General features: G+C 40.4%; 2 protein-coding genes across 4 annotated transcripts in view; one reads left to right on the top strand and one right to left on the bottom strand.

The window, feature by feature from the left end:
• Positions 1-6,020, bottom strand: part of TTC13 (tetratricopeptide repeat domain 13) — a 31,191-nt gene extending 25,171 nt beyond the window's left edge. For all 3 annotated transcript variants that reach the window (XM_035108483.2, XM_035108484.2, XM_035108485.2), the window contains exons 1-4: positions 5,768-6,020; positions 4,413-4,507; positions 3,864-3,939; positions 2,186-2,256 (exon numbers count right to left, since the gene is read on the bottom strand). In XM_035108483.2, the coding sequence (XP_034964374.2) occupies positions 2,186-2,256; positions 3,864-3,939; positions 4,413-4,507; positions 5,768-6,020 (495 nt within the window). The remainder of the gene's footprint in view (positions 1-2,185; positions 2,257-3,863; positions 3,940-4,412; positions 4,508-5,767) is intronic.
• Positions 6,021-6,093: 73 nt separating this feature from the next.
• Positions 6,094-20,356, top strand: ARV1 (ARV1 homolog, fatty acid homeostasis modulator). The gene is made up of 5 exons (XM_035108486.2): positions 6,094-6,408; positions 14,094-14,213; positions 14,819-14,972; positions 16,356-16,580; positions 17,821-20,356. The coding sequence occupies exons 1-5, from the start codon at positions 6,094-6,096 to the stop codon at positions 17,925-17,927; spliced, it is 921 nt and encodes a 306-aa protein (XP_034964377.1). The 3' UTR covers positions 17,928-20,356.
• The last annotated feature ends 280 nt before the right edge of the window (positions 20,357-20,636 follow it).

Raw genomic sequence — 20,636 nt, 5'->3', positions numbered from 1 at the left:
CTGTTCTTAACCTGAGGTACCACTTTAGCTAATGGGGCCTCCTGCTGCCGCTGTGCCCCCAGCATGCGATTTCTGTTCTCATCCTGAGGTAAAGTTCTTAACCCAAGGTACTATTTCTGGATTAGCGGAGTCTGTAACCCGAAGTGTCTGTAACCCGAGGTACCAATGTACTGTAGTTACAAATCTCATTTCATATTCATATATTAAATAATACTTTCTAGTACATGAATGCATAAATTACAGCTACACAAAATTCCCATAATACAGCAGGAGAAGTGAAAAGTGGTCTGGTGATTAGGGCAGCAGAGCTGCTTTTCAAAGTCATAAAGTTTGGGCCTGAAGGAATTCAACTTACTGTATATGTGTGTGCCAAGTTCTGCTGACATTTCCCACTGCCACCAAAAACAGCTTTAGGTGGCTGTGAATTTGAGTAGAAGAATAGTAGTACTATTGAGCTCTTTCTCTGCCAGCCATTTCCTCCACTCAAAATCATACATGGACACATGTCATATCTAGTATGGGACTTGCAGCAGTTCTGGTCCAAGGAATTTAACACTGTCCTCCTACCAAAACCTTCCAGCCTGAACCTTTACAATAGTGTAATCATCTTGGGCTGTGATTCAGAGTAGAAATGCCTGCTCAATTATAGATTGTAGAATTTTCTTGTCATAGTGACCCCAAGAAAAGCTACATGTCAAGTTAAGCTAAGTTGCTTTCCCATATAACATTTCCAATAACATCCATATCCCTCTTCACATCAACCTATATCCTTTTGCTGACATTTTTAACTCTTTTATTGAAAGCTACTGATTTAACAATATTAAAGACAATCAGGTTATTGTTAAATCAATATTATTCAAATGTAAGCTAGGTTTACTAATATATGTATTAAGTTGCAAAGCTGTAGATAGCATGGAACAACTGAATAGGTTCCAGTTTGGTATCAGGTTAATGACTAATATTTGATTGCTATTTGTTCAGTAAACTCAACCTGAATGCATGTACTGTACACAGGTTTCTAGCCCACATATTATTATTTTTTACTAGCCAGTCAGACTATGCATATCTAAGTTACAGTATTATTATTATTAATTAAATTTTTTAGTCAGTTTAAATAGCCCAAGGCAACCCAAAGCAAATTACAACTGAATAAATCATTTTTGATACATCAATAGTCCTGAAAGAAAGTAAACAAACGCTTCCAGTTTTTTATAAAAGTTTCCCTTGCCCAGTAGTCTGGAAGAAATCCTTGCCTGCCAAAGCAACCCGCCTCAACTATACAGAAGTATATTAAATCCCTGAATACATCACAGAATACATCTGTGGGTATGACCCACAGAGGACATTACGGTCCACAAATAATAACATATTGGAGATCCCGAGTCACAAGGTGGCTAGGCTGGCCTCGACCAGGACCAGGGCCTTCTCAGTACTGGCCCCGACCTGGTGGAACGCTCTGTCCCAGGAGACTAGGGCCCTGCGGGATTTGTCATCTTTTCGTAGGGCCTGCAAGACAGAGCTGTTTCGTTTGGCCTTCGGACTGACGCAGTCTGACCCCACGGTTACCCTCCCCTAAGGTTTTATTTATAATGGTTTTATCTTATTCGTAGATTTTTAATTTTAAAATTGAATTTTAACATTGTATTATTCTGTTGTTTTAACTGAAATGTTTCTTTTATATTTGTGTTGATATTATTTGCTGTTAGCCGCCCTGAGCCCGGTCTTGACTGGGAAGGGCGGGGTATAAATAAAAATTATTATTATTATTATTATTATAATGAGGCCAACTGCTCAGAAAATATTTGCAATAAGGTGCTTCACTATTTAAGGAAATAATTACCATTTGCATAATATAAAAACATTTCGCAACTTTTCTCTGCAAGAATAGTTCTGTTCTTATTCTTAAAATGACTTTTCTCTGGCTGCGTATGAGCTTTTCCCATCACATAAATCTTTATGCCCAAGGGAAAGAATGCACCACTGTTACCTTCATGGAGTTCTGCCTCAGGCCCATTTCCCTTTTATATATTCAAGTTTCCATTCCATCCATCTTCAATTATATTACAGTATATAGGCTAACAAGTTACTGCCTTCTGTCACTCTTCTCTAGGAAGGCAGGTATTCTACTTTGGGGAGTTCCATTATCCAAGTCTAAAATTACAATGTAATAGGAGTGAAAAATCACCTGGAGCATTGTGGAGAAGTGCCGCACAGCTTCATCGTAAAGGCCACTGCCAATCAATACATAAGCGATAGCTGTCGAAATAGTGTTATGGGTTAGTGTTATGAATTCCACATTTGCCATGCATATAAGAATTGCTGAATACCTGCCAAAGAAAAATAAAAAAATTCCTTCAGTAGCACCTTAAAGACCAACTAAGTTTATATTTTGGTATGAGCTTTCGTGTGCATGCACACTTCTTCAGATACGAAAGCTCATACCAAAATATAAACTTAGTTGGTCTTTAAGGTGCTACTGAAGGAATTTTTTTATTTTGCTTCGACTCAGACCAACACGGCTACCTACCTGTACCTGCCAAAGAGTTTAATTGAGGGGTGTGATTTCTGAAAACATAGTTTTGAAAATACATTGTTTCATAACTTATAAAATACTACAACATAATAATCAGGAAATAGTTTCATTAAAACATCAACATTTAATATATTCAATGATATTTTTTTTCCTGTAAAGAGTAGCCCAAGGCTTGAAACCACATTTTGCATCACTGTACAATTTTAGGTAATTTAAAATTACCACTTGACAGCAATAAGTAACAAAGAAAAACATTCCAATCCCACCCATGTAAATGGTCCCAGATTCAATCTCTGGCATCTATGGGGGTAAAAAAGAGTGCAAAGAGGCAAACTGGATAAAGCCATTGAAATATTCAATACAGCTATTAACCTGGCTTCTCCACATAGGCCTGAGAAAGACTGGAAAACCACTCCAATGTGGAGTGGACCTTCCCTGCCTGTACATCCCCTGTGAGCCCTGTAAATCTGCTCCAGAAGGCAAGTCTATAAACATTTACAGTACCTGGGAATACGTCCCACTGAAGTCAGTGGACTTGCTTCCAAGTAGACATACTTACAACTAATTGACTAAAGTACCACTGAAAGCAGAGAAGTCCAGTGTTATGTGTAAATAAAAATGCTCACAGGATAATGGCAGGGGAATGCCACTAGACTAGAAGACCAACTCCAGGATGGATGCTATAACCAGCTGGAACAAGCAAGATTGGGGACAGGTTAAAAGTGAAGCTGGAGTCACATGTGCAGGCCTGTGTTTGTGACTCTAGCTTCACTTTTATAGTATAAAGACAAGATAAAAGTCAAATGGTTAACACATCCAACTGCATGTGTGAATCTACCCACAGTAATTACCGGTATTATATAAAGACTCAGCATGAGTATAACACTGGAGAATTCAGGTTAAGAGGACAGAATGCAAAAATGAATTATTTTATAAGTGTCAATGGGCAGAATCCAATGTTACACAAGCAGCCTTCCAAACCTGTGACAGGAATTTCACCATCCTCCAAGCACACCGACCTCCTAGAGCAGATTTTTCAGGTATGTGGAGGGCTGCCAGGAAGGCAGGGTGAAGAGGGATGAGGGGACCATGAAGTCCCACTGCATAAACAATAGTCCGGTCCACTCACACACAGACAGGACTGTATACAACCTAATGATCTGCAGCTTAATTTTATTCTGTAGACAGTCATGGTCAAGTATTTAAAAATGAATTAGGATTATTAGATCTCAGTACTATTATTTTCAGAACATTTTGCAGCACTCATAAGTGATATAATTCAATTATATATAGCCACTACTGATCACCAACCACACACAGAACCTCTTACCTAATTCTTCATTGGTATTGTCATCATCTGTGGCAAATGGAAATCTTTTTTGTTCTGCAAGTGACTTTGCTTGACTCTGCAAAACATTTACCAAATTAAACTAACACCACCAAAATAAAAATTGAGGACATGAACAAACCATTAAGTCTCAATGACTTCCCTGCAACAGTGTCAAGCAAAAGCTTAATTCTACCATGGAAATCATGTGACTTGAAAATACTTAGCTGGATTGGGTCCAAAGTGCTTATCACATCAAAATTTAACACCAGATAATGCAAGAACAGTTGGTTCTAATGGATCTGGAAAATAACATGCATTCTTTAAAACAAGTTAAAATATTTATAGTTTCAGTGATATTCATAGTTAAAATGCTGTTAGCATCTTAACATCTGCAGTCTTCAAACAGTGTATGTTATCTAATAAATTTGATTTCCTTTCCTTTGGATTGATAAATACATTTCTTAAGTATTATGATCATTATAATACTAGATTTGTCACCAGCAAAAATTCATCAGCAGTCTCCTTGCAATACACAGTGAACAAACATACCAGAAGTTTTTCAGTATTGAGGGAAAGCAGGGATTCACAAGAGGGAGACCTTTGTAGTTCACAGTCTGAGTCATGAAAGTGCAAAAAAGAAGAATCTAAAATGGAAACATTTTCACTGTTAATTGGTATGCTCAGCTTAAAACGGCTACAGAATTTGGACACTAAGGAAGGCAGTGCTAATTATACCACAGTTCATATGGAAAGAACATTTCTAGGCTAATCGTTCAAATACTGCACCTTGTGTTATGGGATACAGCTGCTAAATGTACTGTATTTTTCATGTATAAGACTATATTTCTCCCCTATTTTTTCAAGTTTAACATGGGTAGTGCATATGGGGGATTTATATTTTTGGAGTTCCAAAAAATAGAGGTCGTGTTATACACGGGGGCATGTTATACATGAAAAAATACGGTAAATAAAGAACACTCATGCTGCATTCACTCTACATGTTTAGGTGTGCACCTAGATGAGGTAAAATGTGCAAAGAAACTTTAGTTCCTTGCCCTTGAATGGAACGAAATCCAAGTACGTAGGTGCACTTTAATTTGCCCTTGCCTTCCCCTTCTTCTTCTGCTGTTTAACTGTAGACTGGGTCCCCGCAATCATGAAACATCAGAAAGGGAAGGCAAGGGCAAATTAAAGTGCACCTACTTGGATTTCGCTCCACTGAAAGCGCCTCAGGGCAGGGACTTGGCTTCGGTTTATGACACTTTACAGAGAGCAGCCAGCGAAGAGAAGAGCCAGGAAGAGCTTTTCGCTCCTCCGCCGCTACTCAAAAGAACTTGACAGGCGAATTTGCACGAGCCAGCTCGGCCTCTTGGGAGAGGCGGCGGCGGCGGCAGCAGCTCATCACTCAACACAGCCGCTTTCTAGCCAGCCGAGACTTGCCGCCTCTCCCTTCGAGGGTAAGCAAGCGGAGCGGAGCACACTTAGGAAAGAGAAGCGAAGGGCGCGCCCTGCTGCCCTTCCTCCCCTCAGGCTCGGTCCACACATGCAGTGGAATGAAGTGTCAAGTCCTAAGGGGGCGGAGAGCCGGGCTGTACCACTTTAAAATGCAGGCGCGGAATATGAAATTGCTGGGAGGTGGGGTGGTCCTCTAGGTAGATAAGAGCTAACGCAAAGCATGGAAGGGTCTAGCAGAGACCCCTCTGCCTGTTGGGCTGAGAGAGCTTCTTATCCTCCCCCCCCACCTGCGCTCTGAAATGGTACAGCCCACTCCGCCACCTCGGGATTCCGCCGCCTCAGGCAGGACCCGATGAGGGAGGAGGGCGGCGGCGTGGCTCCCCCCCCCTCCCCGCCAGAAAGCCGAGCAACCGCCGCTGGCTCTTTCCTCTCTCCCTCCCGTCACTCACCACAGTCGCCGGCTACGGCCGCCGCGTGCTGTTCCCCTCCCCACTCAGCTGCCAGGAACTCCGGGCAGCCTCTGCTCCCTTGGCCCTGCTGATGGCGCTGCTCCTGCCTAAGAAGCGATAACGACGGCGGGTACTGCTCCGTCAGGGCGAGCGCCGGCCGAGTCGCCGCCAGCAGCCACAGCAGCGTCGAGAGCAGCCCCGACGGCGCACTGACACTTGGCCAACAGCCCCCGAACGCAGCGGCAGGTGCCATCTTCCCAGCGCGCCTGCGCACAGTAACTTAACTTTTTTACGTTTCCCTCTTTTGTGCTGGGATCCGGCGAGGAATGGGTGGACCGGGTTGCTTTCTGGGAATTGTAGTTTGTAGTCTCCGGGTCTCCGCTGAGTGTCGCGCTGCTCGTGAACTACGAAGACCAAGATCCTCTGCGGCTGCTCCTGTTTCCCCGCCTCTGCTCGCGGAACACGGAAGTGAACGAGGCCGAGGAGAGGGGACGGCCGTTTCTGTGGCAACGGGATCTTGCGGCTCAGGGCTACCGAGGAAGATGGAAGAACCCGGAGTTTATAGGTGCATTGAGTGCAGTAGGAAGGCTCCTGAGCTGTACAAGGATTACCAGCGTGGCGTGCTGCGTATTTCTATCTGCGTAAGTCATGTTTTGAGAGAGAAGTATCGAGCCGGGCGAGGAGATCGATCGAGGAAGGAAATTGGGTGCGGGGGCGGGGCTGACTGACCAAAAGGAATGTATCGGGGTGGTAGAGATACTTGCCCATGGAAGGGAGACGGGGGTGGGGATAGTAATAGATTACAAAGTATGCGAATAGTATCCCGAACTCTTCAGTAGCTAGAATATGGATTGGCTGCACTTCAAATAATAACAATAATAACGTACTTGTACCCGCCTTTTATGGGTAGGTATTAGGATTGCTAATTCTGCAAGTAGGAAAAGACATGTGGGTGGTACTATGGCGGTCCACGTGGGGGGTTGCACGTGGCTGTCCACGTGCGTGGAACTGAAGTGAGGTGTTTAGACTTTGTATAAGTATGAAAGGGCAAGCCCTTAGATAGAGATGGGTGGAGGGAGTCTTTTAGTCTCACCAGCAAGCAGAGTTCATAGTGTGGTTCATGGAACTCAGCCTTCCCTGTCTGTCACCTGACAGTGGAATTCTCTCCCTTTCAAGGCACAGGTGGTCTCTGGGTTGTTCAGCCCGCCATGTAAAAATGTATCTTATTCACCTAGACCTTTAGTACAGCTTGGTCATTCAAACCCCAGTATAATTTGGATGGTTGCTGCTGTGTTTACATGGCAGAGGCCCTTCTCGGTGGTGGTGCCCACCCTGTGGAATACCATCCCATCAGATGTCAAGCAGATGAGTAATTACAGTGGTACCTCGGTTTAAGAACAGTCCTGTTTTTGAATGATTCAGTTTACGAACTCCATAAAACCGAAAGTAGTGTCCCGGTTTGCGAACTTTATCTCGGTCTAAGAACGGAATTCGAATGGTGGAAGGGCACCGGCAGTGGAAAGCCTCATTAGGGAAAGCGTGCCCTGGTTTAAGAACAGTTTTGGTTTAAAAACGGATTTCCGGAACGGATTAAGTTCATAAACCGAGGTACCACTGTATATATATTTTTAAGGTTTACTGTTTTACTATGTTTTTATATATGCTGGAGTGGCTGGGCCAACAGTCAGGTGGGCAGGGTACAAATAAATTGTTGTTGTTGTTGTTGTTATACGATCTGCACACTCAGCTTTCACATTCTAGCTGCTGCATTCTGTACCAGTTGTCATTTCTGAACAGTAATCAAGGGAGTGAACAACATACAGTGCATTATAATAATCCAACATGTATGCAGTCAATGTGGCTAGGTCAGCTAGGCCACAAAGTCAGCTTTCTCTAGGTAGGGCCATAGTTGCTGAACCAGCACCACCAGTGCCCCAATAGATAGTACTGAGGCCAAAGACAGATCTCAGCCTCCATCAAAATTAGCATGTTTCTTAATCCATATCATTCCATGTGGATGAAGCTTCATCTTGTTAGCTCTCTTGCAGCCTACTATCAACCCAAGACACTTGTTTAGGGTTGAAACTGTCATATTAGGCGGTGGGGAAGAGAGGTAGTCCTGCTTCCTCTGATAGCCTATCAGCCCAAGCCTATGTATTGCATATAAATGTTGATAAGCATGAGGGAGAAGAAAGAACTTGAGGCACTAGAAATTTCAGTGGCCAAAGAATGAAGCAAAAAAGTCCCCTAGTACTACCTTCTGGGTCTGTCCTCCCAGGAAAGATTGTGTCTTTAAGTCCAATTGGGCTCTCCATCATCCTCTGTGGGTTTAAGTCATTTGAGGCAGGTTTTGTCTCAGTTTGGCCTGGAATAGAACTGATATTGGTGTCCTCCAATACCTTGTTCAAATATTGTAGGTTTGGGACTGAATGGATTCCTCAAAGCCAAGGAATCTAGACCAGGCTTTTCAGACAGTGGTCTCACTACTGACTCCTTCAGGAGTATAGGAAGTACCCCCCCCCCAATCTCTTAATGAGGCATTGATGAGTTCTGATATCTGAAACTTCTCATTTCCATTTTTTTAGCCATTTCTGATCCATGTGTTTCTATTCTTTTTTGCCTTAATTTATTTTTAAAGAAATTGTATCTAGTTCTTCTTTGTTTTCTAGTTTTTATATTTTGGATTAAGAATACAAAAATCATTTTATCAGGAGTGCCCCATACCTTTGGTGAGAAGACTCTCTCTCACTTGTACTGTGGTTTGGTGAAGGAAAGATACAACAGAAGCTCTTCCACTATCTCCTACTTTCTTTGTACCTCTGTGCAAATGAAATAAATCATCACTGCATATGGAGGCAGTGTAGAAAGCAATCAAAATCTTTCCTATTTCTTGCCATATCCTGTTTTATGTTTTCATCTTACTGGTTTGTAACCTTGTGGACAGTGGCTGTATTTTTGGTTTTATTTTTATAAATAGAAACACTGTAGAAATGATAAAAGATGATCCACTGGCCTTGAGCTAGATCCGCTGCTTTCCATTATGCCAGGAATTTGGTACCCACAGGCACACATGCACTCACAGAGGCTTTTCCAGCTGCCCACTGTGTGAAATTAGACTTGGAGGAAACATTGTGTTGTAACCAGTAATATAGATAGCAGTGTATATGACACTAACAACAGTTTTTTCCAATTTGCAGATATGTCCATAGGCCCCCCAAAATGGGCAATTCCTTCATTATGCTGACTTGAGGGTACAGCTCCAGTGGCACTGTATTGCAGTTACAATGGGTTGTATCCAATGACATTCTTTGTGCTGATGAATGGCTCTTTTGTACAGTGTAATGGGGAGAGAAGCAGTTTTTTCCTGTTCCACTTCCCTGCAACCTGCTCTGTGTGCCCCCAAAATTAATTCCATAAGCTTGAGGAGCCTTTCTGCTGATGGAAGGCTCAGATACAACTGGTCTCTCTCCCCCCCATCCTTTTTGTATCTTCTAAAAATCATTCATTCAACTAACTAACTAACTAACTAACTAGATACATATACCACTTGATTGTAATAAAACTTCAATGTGGTTTGCCTTGGTAATCAAATCACTGGCTGAACAACCTTTATTGTTCATGACTGCAGTTCAGAAAAAGAAATTGGGGTATTGGTTCATCTTGACATACTTGTTACACAATTATTTGAGTGCAGTTCTTTATCAAATATATAAAGACAGAATATATCTCTGACAGGCTTACAGCATGAATTTTGTTTTGTTGATTTTACACACAAAACGGGGATTCCTTTGTAATATATGTCTCCATAAATTGTAGAATGTACTTAATGCACTGTTATTTAGAGAATGCCCTATTGTGTGTTTAAAGGGGTGGGGGAGAGGGGGCTCATTCAACTTGTAAGGCTTATGAAAAACCATGTAACTTTGTGTATGTACTTAAGTATGCTTTATGCCAGTGTATTCCGAAAGCACCTGAATAAATAATTATAATTATAATTAATCATCTCAGGGCAGTTCACATAGGATAATTTTTGATAACTAAACAGCTAAACTTTGGTTGTCAAAATATATTTGAATTTTTGCTTATTCAGTTTCAGATATTTAACATACAATGCAAATAAAGGATCTGAAGCTGAATAAGGATGAAGGACTTCTTGAGTTTTGCATCCTGTACCTGTTTTTAATCTGTTGTTCTTAGAACACACTTTCTGATTTCTTGTTTTGAAAAACCAGCATGACTTCATTTAATTATAGTTATAATCTGTTCCTTAATAGAGTTCATGCTATATTTAATTAAAGATGTCCTTAGTCCATCTCTCTGACTTGTTTCAGACTCATCAAGAGCCTGGCTAATTGGCTTTCATTTAACTCTTTCCTGTTTCTATCTCCCAAAGGCTGAGTGTTGCAATGAATTTTTATCCAAGCATTCTTCATTATCTGTGTTGACTACAAACATTTTTAGAAATAAAATTTAATATAAACTGCAGCTCATTTTGTCTAGCAAAGCAAAGGATCTTCAAATCCTCTCTTGTCCCTTGCTGTACTCATCTATGGACATCTTTCTAGCTAGATTTGTGGGGCTTCAGGATGCCCATGCCTTGTGCTTTCCTTTCACTTGCCTCTTGTACTTCTCATGGTATCTGATCCTGCATTTTCTGCATGTTACTTTAGGAATTTTGTTGTGTTGCTTGTTGTCAGCACTGTGCACTTTGAACACCAAGTTTCTAAGGTAGAGTTGACACTGGCTTTTTCTTCTGTAGAGCTTGAAGGCACATACCATGAACATAGAGAGCCTCTTTATTGAAACGTTGTAAAAAAATAAAAGAAAAAAGACACCCGTGTAACTTGTGCACATTTTCTCTATGAACCTAGTTGTAGTTAAGAGCTGTCTAAACAAATATCTGCCTCTCAGGGTCTGAAAATATTGTCCTGATGAACCATTTGCGCAGAAAATTAATGACAGAAATTAAAATTCCTACCTTTATGTATCCTTATTTATTCCCCAACTGAACAGCACATTTAAAAGTAGTGCAAACATCCTTAAACAGTCATGGCTTCCCCCAAAGAATCCTGGGAACTGCAGTTTAAGTGTTCAGAGTGTGGATGGGACACCCTATTCCCCTCACAGAGCTACAGTTCCCAGAGTTCCCAGGGAAGATGATTGGATTGTTTAAGCACTCTGGGAATTGTAGCTCTGTAAGGAAAATGGGGTTTGCCTCTCCAAACACTTAACAAACTTCAACTTCTCAGATTATTTGAGGGAAGGTATGACACTGGTGGCGCTGTGGGTTAAGCCACAGAGCCTAGGGCTTGCTGATCAGAAGGTCGGAGGTTCGAATCCCCGGGACGGGGTGAGCTCCCATTGCTCGGTCCCAGCTCCTGCCAACCTAGCAGTTCGAAAGCACGTCAAAGTGCAAGTAGATAAATAGGTACGCTACAGCGGGAAAGTTAACGGCGTTTCCGTGTGCTGCTCTGGTTTGCCAGAAGCGGCTTTGTCATGCTGGCCACATGACCTGGAAGCTGTACGCCGGCTCCCTCGGCCAATAACGCGAGATGAGCGCGCAACCCCAGAGTCAGTCACCGCTGGACCGAATGGTCAGGGGTCCCTTTACCTTTTTATGACTACTTAAAGTGGTATAATAGAGCTGTATAGTGCAAATGGGGTCTCAGTTTCTTTCTCTTGATGTTGCCTCTTTTCATGTGACCTCCCATTGATTTAACCTTCGCCTGCTCTGCTCCATTTCCTCTTTCTTGTGTTCCTGCTTTCCTGGCTGTTTCCTGTACTTCCCTTTATTTCTGGATCTTCCTCACATTCTAACACTCTGCTTTCCCTGTATTGTATGACATTTAACAAATGACTCTCATCTCATCATCAACTTGAGTGCAGCTTATGGTCTGAAAACATCAAGCAATAATAGAATTTTAAATAGAATGTATTTAAGAATATTGTATGGCTAGGGTTATGATGGCATTTAAATATATTTATCATGATGACCATTATGAAGTGTTCTAAGTTCCAGTATGTGGTGTGGAATAAAAAAGTAACAGGGAAACAAGCTCCGACAACACAAAAATAGGTTGCAAAATAGTCATAAAAATAGGAGTTTTTATATGGAGGGGCTTTCCCCTCATATCCTTTCTTATTTGACTACATTGAGAAGGGAAACATTGACAGAGGAGGCAGAAACATAGGTGCTGTCCTGGTCTGATTTTTTTGCATGGAATGAGGTTTTGGCCTAGAACATGACCAACATTCAGATAGCAGAAAATTCCAGAATGTGCAAAATGATGGAACAGCCATTGCTAACTAATTACTGAAGAATTTTCAGAAGTTCAGAGCACAAGTTTAAAACCACTTAAGCATCACCCCAACAGTGATCCACCATTCTGAAAATGAGGAATAGTGTGGACACCAAGTTGAGGCTAATAAGCACTTATTTGGATGGGGGGAAGGGTAGAACCTAGCTAGCTGAGGTCCTGCTCAGTACATACCATAATATAAATTGCAAACTGGATGTCCTTAAGGCTTACAGCATGATGTAAAGCTCACTTTTTTATTAATAATAACTGGCAGCCAAGGTAGTTGATGGGAAAGCTAGATAAAAGAAGCTGCACTGAAAGACGGTAATAAAACACATTTTAACTACTGTCACATCTTTTCAATGTCAAACTGTCCTTTGGCAGCATTTTATTATCATTTAACCACTAGAAAAATGTATTTTCCTCACATAAAAACTAAAATGGAGGTGCTATTTTATAGTCTTTGCTACATGTTAACTGTCTTCTGGACAAAAGCAATTCCTTCAACAGAAAGTATATGAAAACCAGTATTTGCTTGCATAAAAGAAGTTGACAGATTTTATAAATTTTGCATGAACATGAATGCTTTGATATGACTGATTGTTCTTGCTGTTGGCACATACTTTCCATTTTCAGGTAACAAGTGTCTCTCTCTCTGTTTTGCTGGGTACAATTTAACATCTTCATCAAATAAAATTTTAGTAAGTAGCAATGCCACCAGAGAGAAATTATTCCTATCAATGTACATTGTGATATGGTCATAAGTTTATCCAACAATACAGCAGCCAACCATTATTTCTAGTGACTGGTGAGGCATCCTTGCTTCCTGATGCAAGGAGGCAAATATAATGTTTCTGTATTATCATTGCCTGGCAAGGAGTTTTTAGAACGTTGGGCAGTATATACACATTTGGGGTTTGTAACAACCCTTCTCCTCCAGCACATGACACTAATAAAAAAAATTCCAGTACAAAGCACTCTGTTGGCATTTTTGGGGGAAAAATACTGTCTGCTATGCTTTGTTGCTGGTGGTTTTTTTTTTTTTAATGTACCGGTAGATACTTCAGTCATAGTGTATACATGGCAGTATAATCTGTCACTGGTTATAGTTTTCACTGTAGCTACTTGGTAATGGTGTTTGTGGACCCCAGCCAGTTTCACTGAAGAACACAGACTTTTGTTTTGGGAGGGAAAATAATTTGTTTTTACACATTCTCTCTTCATCGTCCATAATTTTATGAGCCTCTATCAGTCTGCCTTTACTCGTCTTTTCCAGCTCAGCAATACTTTTGAGATGATGGTATCAGGAACAGATTAACTGTATGTGGATATACTACAAGCATATAATATTAATTTGGCATTTGCTATTTTATTTTTTAGTCCCTTTCTAATAATTATTAACATTAAGCTTGTCTTTAGTGCTGCTGCTGACAACACACCATCACCCCATGGGCTATGACTACTGAAATTCTGGAATGCATCTGTGCCAAGCATTGAAGGACTGGATCATCATCATCATCATCATTAATTTATGCCCCACCTTTTTCCTTGACAAGGACTCAAAGAAGCTTGCAGATGTTTTTATGGTCCTTGCAGATCATCTTGTATACCACATGGCTCTATTTCGATCTAATAAGTAGTATAGAGTTAAGCCTAAAATATCTGTCTTTCAACAGTGTATGATGAAATATTGAAATGTAAATTCCTGTTCACGTGGATAAAAATAGACAGCCTTGGTGGTAATATTTTATGAGCTTCTATTTATTTTTCTATGGCAATTCACTGCAACTTGGTGTGCTGAGTCAAAAACATGCACTATAGCCAACACTATGGTGTTGTTTTTTTTTTAATGGTTGGATGAATTGTGAAGGTAATATTTTGCTATAAAGGCAACATTTTCAGATGAATATTTTTATTGTTGTATTAGACTGAAAATGAGGCTACATACATCAAGCTTGAATGATATCTATATCACTGCAATATTACTGTGTGATGTTTTTAACTTGCTTTTGCTCTGTTACTTTCAGAAATCCTGTCAGAAACCAGTGGACAAGTATATCGAATATGATCCTGTTATCATCTTAATTAATGCTATCTTATGCAAAGCACAGGCTTATAGACATATACTGTTCAATACGAAGATAAATGTAAGTTCCTGGGGCTTTCCCGTCTTATCTTAATTTAGTGTAAGATATGTGGTTCTTGTTAGAAAGTTATGAGAGGCATAATGAAAATATTTGGTGTGAAACTGGTCTTTCCTTCTTCCTTTCCATGTGCCGTAGTACTAATATTAACTTCAGCTTGCATCCTTTTCTGGAAGTTTTGTCTTGTCCTGTTCCCCACAACGGCAAAAAATAATTACAACTCTTGAAAGTCACTCTAAAGCCTATATAACATATTAACTGAATGAATAATAATTGAGCTCCTTGGGCAGCACAGTGAGCAGCAGTGCTCTGGAAGATGTTCTGTAATTCAGAAGTCTGATTATGAGCCAAGTAACATTTAGTTATTCTTGCAGTCAGTGCATTTCCATATGTATGTTGCAAGTCCCTGGATGGGAAAGATGTGTGCACCATCACATCTCTTTTTCCATTCTGTGTCTTATAGTATAAGAGAGCTGACTTCTATGATGACATATGCATCTAACACCAAAGAAAACTTGCAAAAACAACATAGTTTGTAACGGTAAACAATAGTGTTACAAGTCATGATGTCCATGGGCCTCTGAAACTAATGCTATTTCATATTTCAGATTCATGGGAAGCTTTGCATATTCTGTTTGCTTTGTGAGGCTTATATCAGATGGCTGCAGTTACAGGATTCAAGCCAAAGCACTGATCCTGATGATTTAATTAGATATGCCAAGGAATGGGATTTTTATCGAATGTTTGGGATAGCGTCTCTGGGTAAGATCCAGTATAATTTGTTATTGCTGCAAATATTATTTCTAGATTCTTTTTATATAAACATTTTTAATGGTTTGAATGCATTGTAATTATTAGTGTATAACGGATGTGTTGCATTGTTAGTTTATTTTTCCATAATGTCTCACTTGACTTCACATAATCTGCTTGGAGGATGCTCAACAATCAGGAATTGACTGTATTCCATCAATCTGAATGGGTAGTTATGTATGAAAAAGTATTGCAGGGCACTTGTGAGTGCAAGTATTTTACAGCAGAGAATGTTGAGGTTGGGTCTGGGAGACAGAGCCCAAATCCATTTTCAGCCCAAAGCCCCTATTAATTAGCCTTGTGAAAATTACTTGTTTCTCAGACTCTTTTCAAATTGGAACAATAGCGACCTGCATTGAGGTGGGCAGGTCTCAGGCTTCCAGTTCTACTTTTTCCCACTAGAATCCCAGGATCCACCATTTGAAGCCAGTTGCAAAATTGTGATTGGGAGCAGAACTAGGTGGTGGGTTGACATGCACTGGGATGACTGGTGGTGCCTAATAGGGTTCATGGTTGTGCCTTATGCTCTTTAATATCCACCTTAGAACTCATAGGAGAGGTTACCCAGAGGTTTGAAGTTGGTTGTCACTCGTGTGTGAATGATGTGCAGCTCTCTCATCAGCTTAACGTTTCACAGGGAGGCTGTGGAGGCTTTGGACCATTTCTTGAGGTTACTGATAAGCTACATACAGGCAAATAAGCTGAAACTCAGTTTGGACATGACAGAGGTGCTATGGGGCTGCACTCCCTTTGAAATATGAGATTCATAGTTTTGGAGTGCTCATGGACCCAGCTTTGCTCCTGGATATTCCGTGACTGTGTGACTAGGAGTACTTTTGCTCAGCTTCAGCTGGTGTGTCATTTGCGCATGTTTCTGGCCAGTTCTGATTTTAGTCATGCCTGGCTCCCCATTTCTAAGCACAGTGCAAAGTGTTGGTTATCACATCTTAAACTTCCACAAAGCATGATGCCTAGGGACTGCCTCCTTCCCCATAACTCTGCTTGTTCTCTGAAGTTGTTGGGGTTTCCCCCTCCCCTCTGCAACTGGTTTTAATGTATCTATGTGGGGTTTTTTGTTCATTTGTTTGCAAGTTGCTTTGAGTTGCCTTGGGCAAGGTAAAGTACCGGTAACTAACAAATGTCACACATACATCATGCTACAGTACATCTAATCCAATCCAAAATGTACTCTTTTCCACAGAAAACTACTTAAAGGCACCTTGCAAATTTATGTGGTAAGATGTCTGGTATACCTTCTAATGACCAACTATTTAAGAAATGCCTTAATCTCCCTACGTCTGTCTGTCTCCCTCTCTCTCTCTCTCTCTCATACAGAACAAACTGCCTTTTTGATTGGCATCTTCACTGCTTTGTGGCTAGCAAGAGCTGTAGTTCTGACAACCAAGGCAGATTTCACCTTTCTTCTGAAAGCATTGCTGCTATCCAGCTATGGAAAACTTCTATTGATTCCAGCTGTTATTTGGGAACATGACTATACTTATTTGTGCCTCTTGCTCATTAAAGTGTTCGTCTTGACATCAAACTTGCAAGCAATTAGAGGTATTCCTAATTTTACTCTTGTAGTATAGTTAAGTTGTAAAGCAAGTCAGGATTGGGACATTTGTTCAGTCCAGACATAGAAGTGCCCCCCCCCCCAGCTTCCTGGTTTTGACTGCATGAGGCAGGCATTCAGCCTTAAGATGTAAAACATCAAAGAAGGAAACTTCATTCGAAGAGTGGAAACTAGAAAGAGAGATTGGAGTGCCTGACAGCAGACTTGAATAATTGTGAAATCTGTACAGTGTGCAAAAGATAGCAAAGACTGAAAGCTTAATCTTTTGTTCTAGCAAGACTGACATTACAACAATAGTTGCACAATGATCCAAAGAAATAACAGTTTTTCCTTTTTCCTTGAACATGTACTAAATATCATGTTAGTTTGTTCATATGCATGACATCCCATACTTGGGTAAACCAGTCTGTTTGCCCTTGTCTGTTCTAGCAACTATAGAGGTGTTCTGTATCACAGATCCAGTATTTTAGGGAAAGTGGGTTCCTTCCCAGTGATCTAGCTGGTGGCACAAGGACAGTGTTGCTTCTTCACCCACCCCCAAAATAATGCAGTTCTTTCATAATCATATACCGGTAATTGCCACAAAAAAGAACAAAAGAGAGGCAGGGGCCAAATCGCAGAGCATGGTAGGTAGAGTAATACAGTCTCCTTTGCAAAGACACTCTTTCTACTGTGCTTTGGGGTCAGTCTGGCTTGCCTCTTTCTCATTTTCCTGTCAGTAAGGTGAAGGCTGGATCACTGGGAAGGAGCTGGGTTGCAAAAGATCTCATAGAAATGTCTAGATTACTAGAAAGGAATGCTGGGCCAAAATTGTGTCATTTTTCCTTAGTGCAGTTGTGGTCCCTTGGGAGGCAAAAGTGAAGTGGCAGAGAGAGGGAGAGAGATTGGAGGGGGAGGGATAGAGAGGTTTTGGGGTGGTGATAGTATTAACAGATTGGGGGGGTGATAAGTCCTGACCCCCACTGCATGCAGCCTTGAGAGATTAGCTCCAGAAGAATTCAGCCTTTGATGGAACAAAGGTTGCTCACTCCTGCTTAAATGATTAGTTTGCAACTGTGATAATGTTTAACACAACTGCTCCCAGTCCTGCATATTTTATTCATATAATCATTCATATAGCCATTTCATTAACTAGAAATGTGATTTTTGTCCAGACTAATTCATTCATAACCACAGTTGGAAAACTACTAGGAATTTGACCCATCCCATTTTTCCTTTCTTTTGCAGTTACCTTGAATACAAGCCGAAAACTTTGTCTGGTGGCTATTGTGAGTGGATTAATTTTTGAAAATGCTATCATCAACTTGTTCCAGAGGATAGGATGGAATGTTTGAAGCAATCTTGATTTAGTTTGTTTTAGGCTGAATTACTTGAAGATATAAAGGAAATGATGTTTTTTGAGTCATTTATTTTGCCACTGTTTACTACCTGTTTGTTATTAATGCAGTGGTAAAGAGACAGTGAACATAAAGAAAACGTTCCATGCTGAAGAGGAGATAGTAATATGAAGAGTGGAATGATGCACTGATGGAATGTAGTTAGTTCTATAACATACTTCAGTATTTTTCATTTGTCAAAAATGTATTGGACTGGTGGTACTGCTGTCCCAGATATTTATGGATCCAGTTGTGGTCCATTTTTCTACTACACTGTTTAGTGTTTTGTATTTTTAAAAAGCTTGATTAGTAGTTTCATTATTGAGGGCAGGGGGAGCATATGTGGAAATGGAGACAAAATGATACCCTATGACACCTAGTCTGACCACCTTTTGAAAGCTATTACATCAGAATGAATAGCAAAGCAATGCTTATGACATGGCACACAGATTGCATTAAAGTTAAGGCTGAAATCCTCTACTTACCTTCGAGTAAGCCCCATTAAATTTGGTGGGGCTAACTTCTGAGTAGACAAGTATAAGCCTGGAGCACTTGCTTCCTTTGCAAGGGCATTGCTTCGATATTGCTGGCCGCTGTGCTACTTATTTGAGGGATAATCACATTTTTAATTTGATGGTGATACATTCTCAAATGATGAAGATGCTTCATTTCTAAATCTCTTAATTTTGATGTTGATGTAAGAGGCATATTTAAAGTTCTTATTGAAAGGTTTAAGCAGTGATCCTATACCCACTTACCTGAGAGTAATGTGATGGAACTTAATTCTGAGTAAGTGCATACTGTTCTTATGTTTCTCTGAAAATGAACTTGGAAGTGCATAAAGAATTGTACTGTTCTTATGTTTCCCTGAAAATGAACTTGACAGCCTTATTACACATGTTTACTCAAAAGTAAGCTCTACCTGGGTACATATGAGTGGAGCCTATGTATGATTTAAGTGTACAGTATTTGGAATGTACAGTAAAACTTCATTCTGTGAACGATAGCATACCGTATTTAATTAGGGCAATGGTAACAGGAGGTAGCTGGAATAGATAATTGTCTCCCAAAATTAATTGTAATTAACTGCCACATTGGGAAACAATAGCTTGTACTTGGAAAGTTATATGGTATTAATTTTTTTACCCCAAACCACGTTGGTTAGGTAGGATGACTGGAGCTGCCCACCCAATAGCTTTGCAGTTCTGTTCCATGGAATTGTGTTCATAGAAGCTGAGGCATCTGTTTTATTTATATTTAATTATGAGGTTCAAATATGAAGATGGTCTAGGTGAATTTTGGTGTTCAACAGGAAGCCCTCTGATATCTTTGATAAACTTTGCAGTGAACTCGATGACTCAGAACTAGAGGTATATGTATTAGGAATTTGTGTTGATGTTTAATATCCTTATATACCCTTGCTTTTTGGGGTAACATTTCTGTACTGCCTTTCATTTCAAAGAATATTTTATTTTGAGAATTTATATGTCACTTGTCATTTCTATGATGAACTACCAGTATCAAGTAGTTACATATAAAAGCTAAGATAATAAAATTCAATTATTAAAACCAAATCAGAAAGCAGAAGAAAAAAATGGAAAGCCAATACCTGGTCAGAGGCAGGTTCATCACAGAAGTTTTGCCCCATTGCAGTGTTGTTCTCAAGTGCAGCACTTCCCACTCTACACTTCATGAGTCTATGATCTTCTCACGTAGACACAAATGTCAGCTGTTCTCTATTATGCTTAAAGGCAACCACTAGGCTAAAGACTAAATGTTCCTGGTGGTCCCTGTATCTAGAGTGGCACAGGAATCCTCTTTTTACCACTGAACTTAAGGGAATTTTTCTGTAGATAGGATATCCACAGCCCATACGGCAATAATCTGTGTCCATGCCATTATTATTATTTATTTCATAACGTATATTCCACTTGATTGTTAAAAAAAAAGAGTGGTTTACAAAAGGAATAAAATAATGAAATGGTCACTTTAAAATAGCTAAAAACTACTATTTGAAAATGTCACAAATATTTTTAAACCAATGATAAACTGCCGCTTCTAGCCTGTGTCAACAAAATGCATCTTCCCAGCCTCCCATCTGTTGTTCCATCCTCAGCAGCTTTGAGGACAGAACTCGGTCAGCCCCATGCTGGGCTGGAAACTTTCCATGGCCTACATCTTTGAAAGAACAAAACAGAATATATAAAACAGTACACAGCACTACTTCTTTTAAAGAAAGAAGTTGTGATAACAACAAAGCCATATAAAATCAAACAGTAAAAGATCACAATCAGTCCTATCTCTCCTCAGCACATAACTGTAAAAGCTTTTGCTGGGATCTAAGAAATGGTTGGTATCCTTCAAGGGACTTGTGATGACCCTGTATAATCTTTTTTTTTTTTTTTTGAACATACTTTTTATTAATTTTACGAAATACAAAAAAGCAAAAAAAAAAGGTACATACTTAAACCCCTTTTCCACCTCCTTCCTACCCACCCACATGGGTCCTCCCCTGCCACAGAAGTATCCCATGTATGTGAACAGTCAGAGATGGTCCATTTTATGCTTGGGTTTCTGTCCTCCCCCCCCTCCCCTGGCCCCAAAGCCCCCCCCTGCCACCAGGGAGCTCCAGCAAACCAGGGCAGTACGCAGGAGGACATCCATCCA

This window comes from Zootoca vivipara, chromosome 3 (genome assembly GCF_963506605.1).
Source record: "Zootoca vivipara chromosome 3, rZooViv1.1, whole genome shotgun sequence".
Lineage (NCBI taxonomy): Eukaryota > Metazoa > Chordata > Lepidosauria > Squamata > Lacertidae > Zootoca > Zootoca vivipara.
The sequence above is the reverse complement of the archived record's forward strand: the minus strand, read 5'-3'. Positions and strand labels throughout refer to the sequence as shown.

What these genes read in the sequence shown, in the direction of transcription:
- ARV1 (XM_035108486.2), top strand. Translation starts at nt 6,094, where the DNA reads ATGGGTGGACCGGGTTGCTTTCTGGGAATTGTAGTTTGTAGTCTCCGG. An exon ending in TGTTCAATACGAAGATAAAT is followed by an intron (nt 14,214 to 14,818) that starts GTAAGTTCCTGG and finishes TTCATATTTCAG; the next exon opens with ATTCATGGGAAGCTTTGCAT. An exon ending in AAACTTGCAAGCAATTAGAG is followed by an intron (nt 16,581 to 17,820) that starts GTATTCCTAATT and finishes TTTCTTTTGCAG; the next exon opens with TTACCTTGAATACAAGCCGA.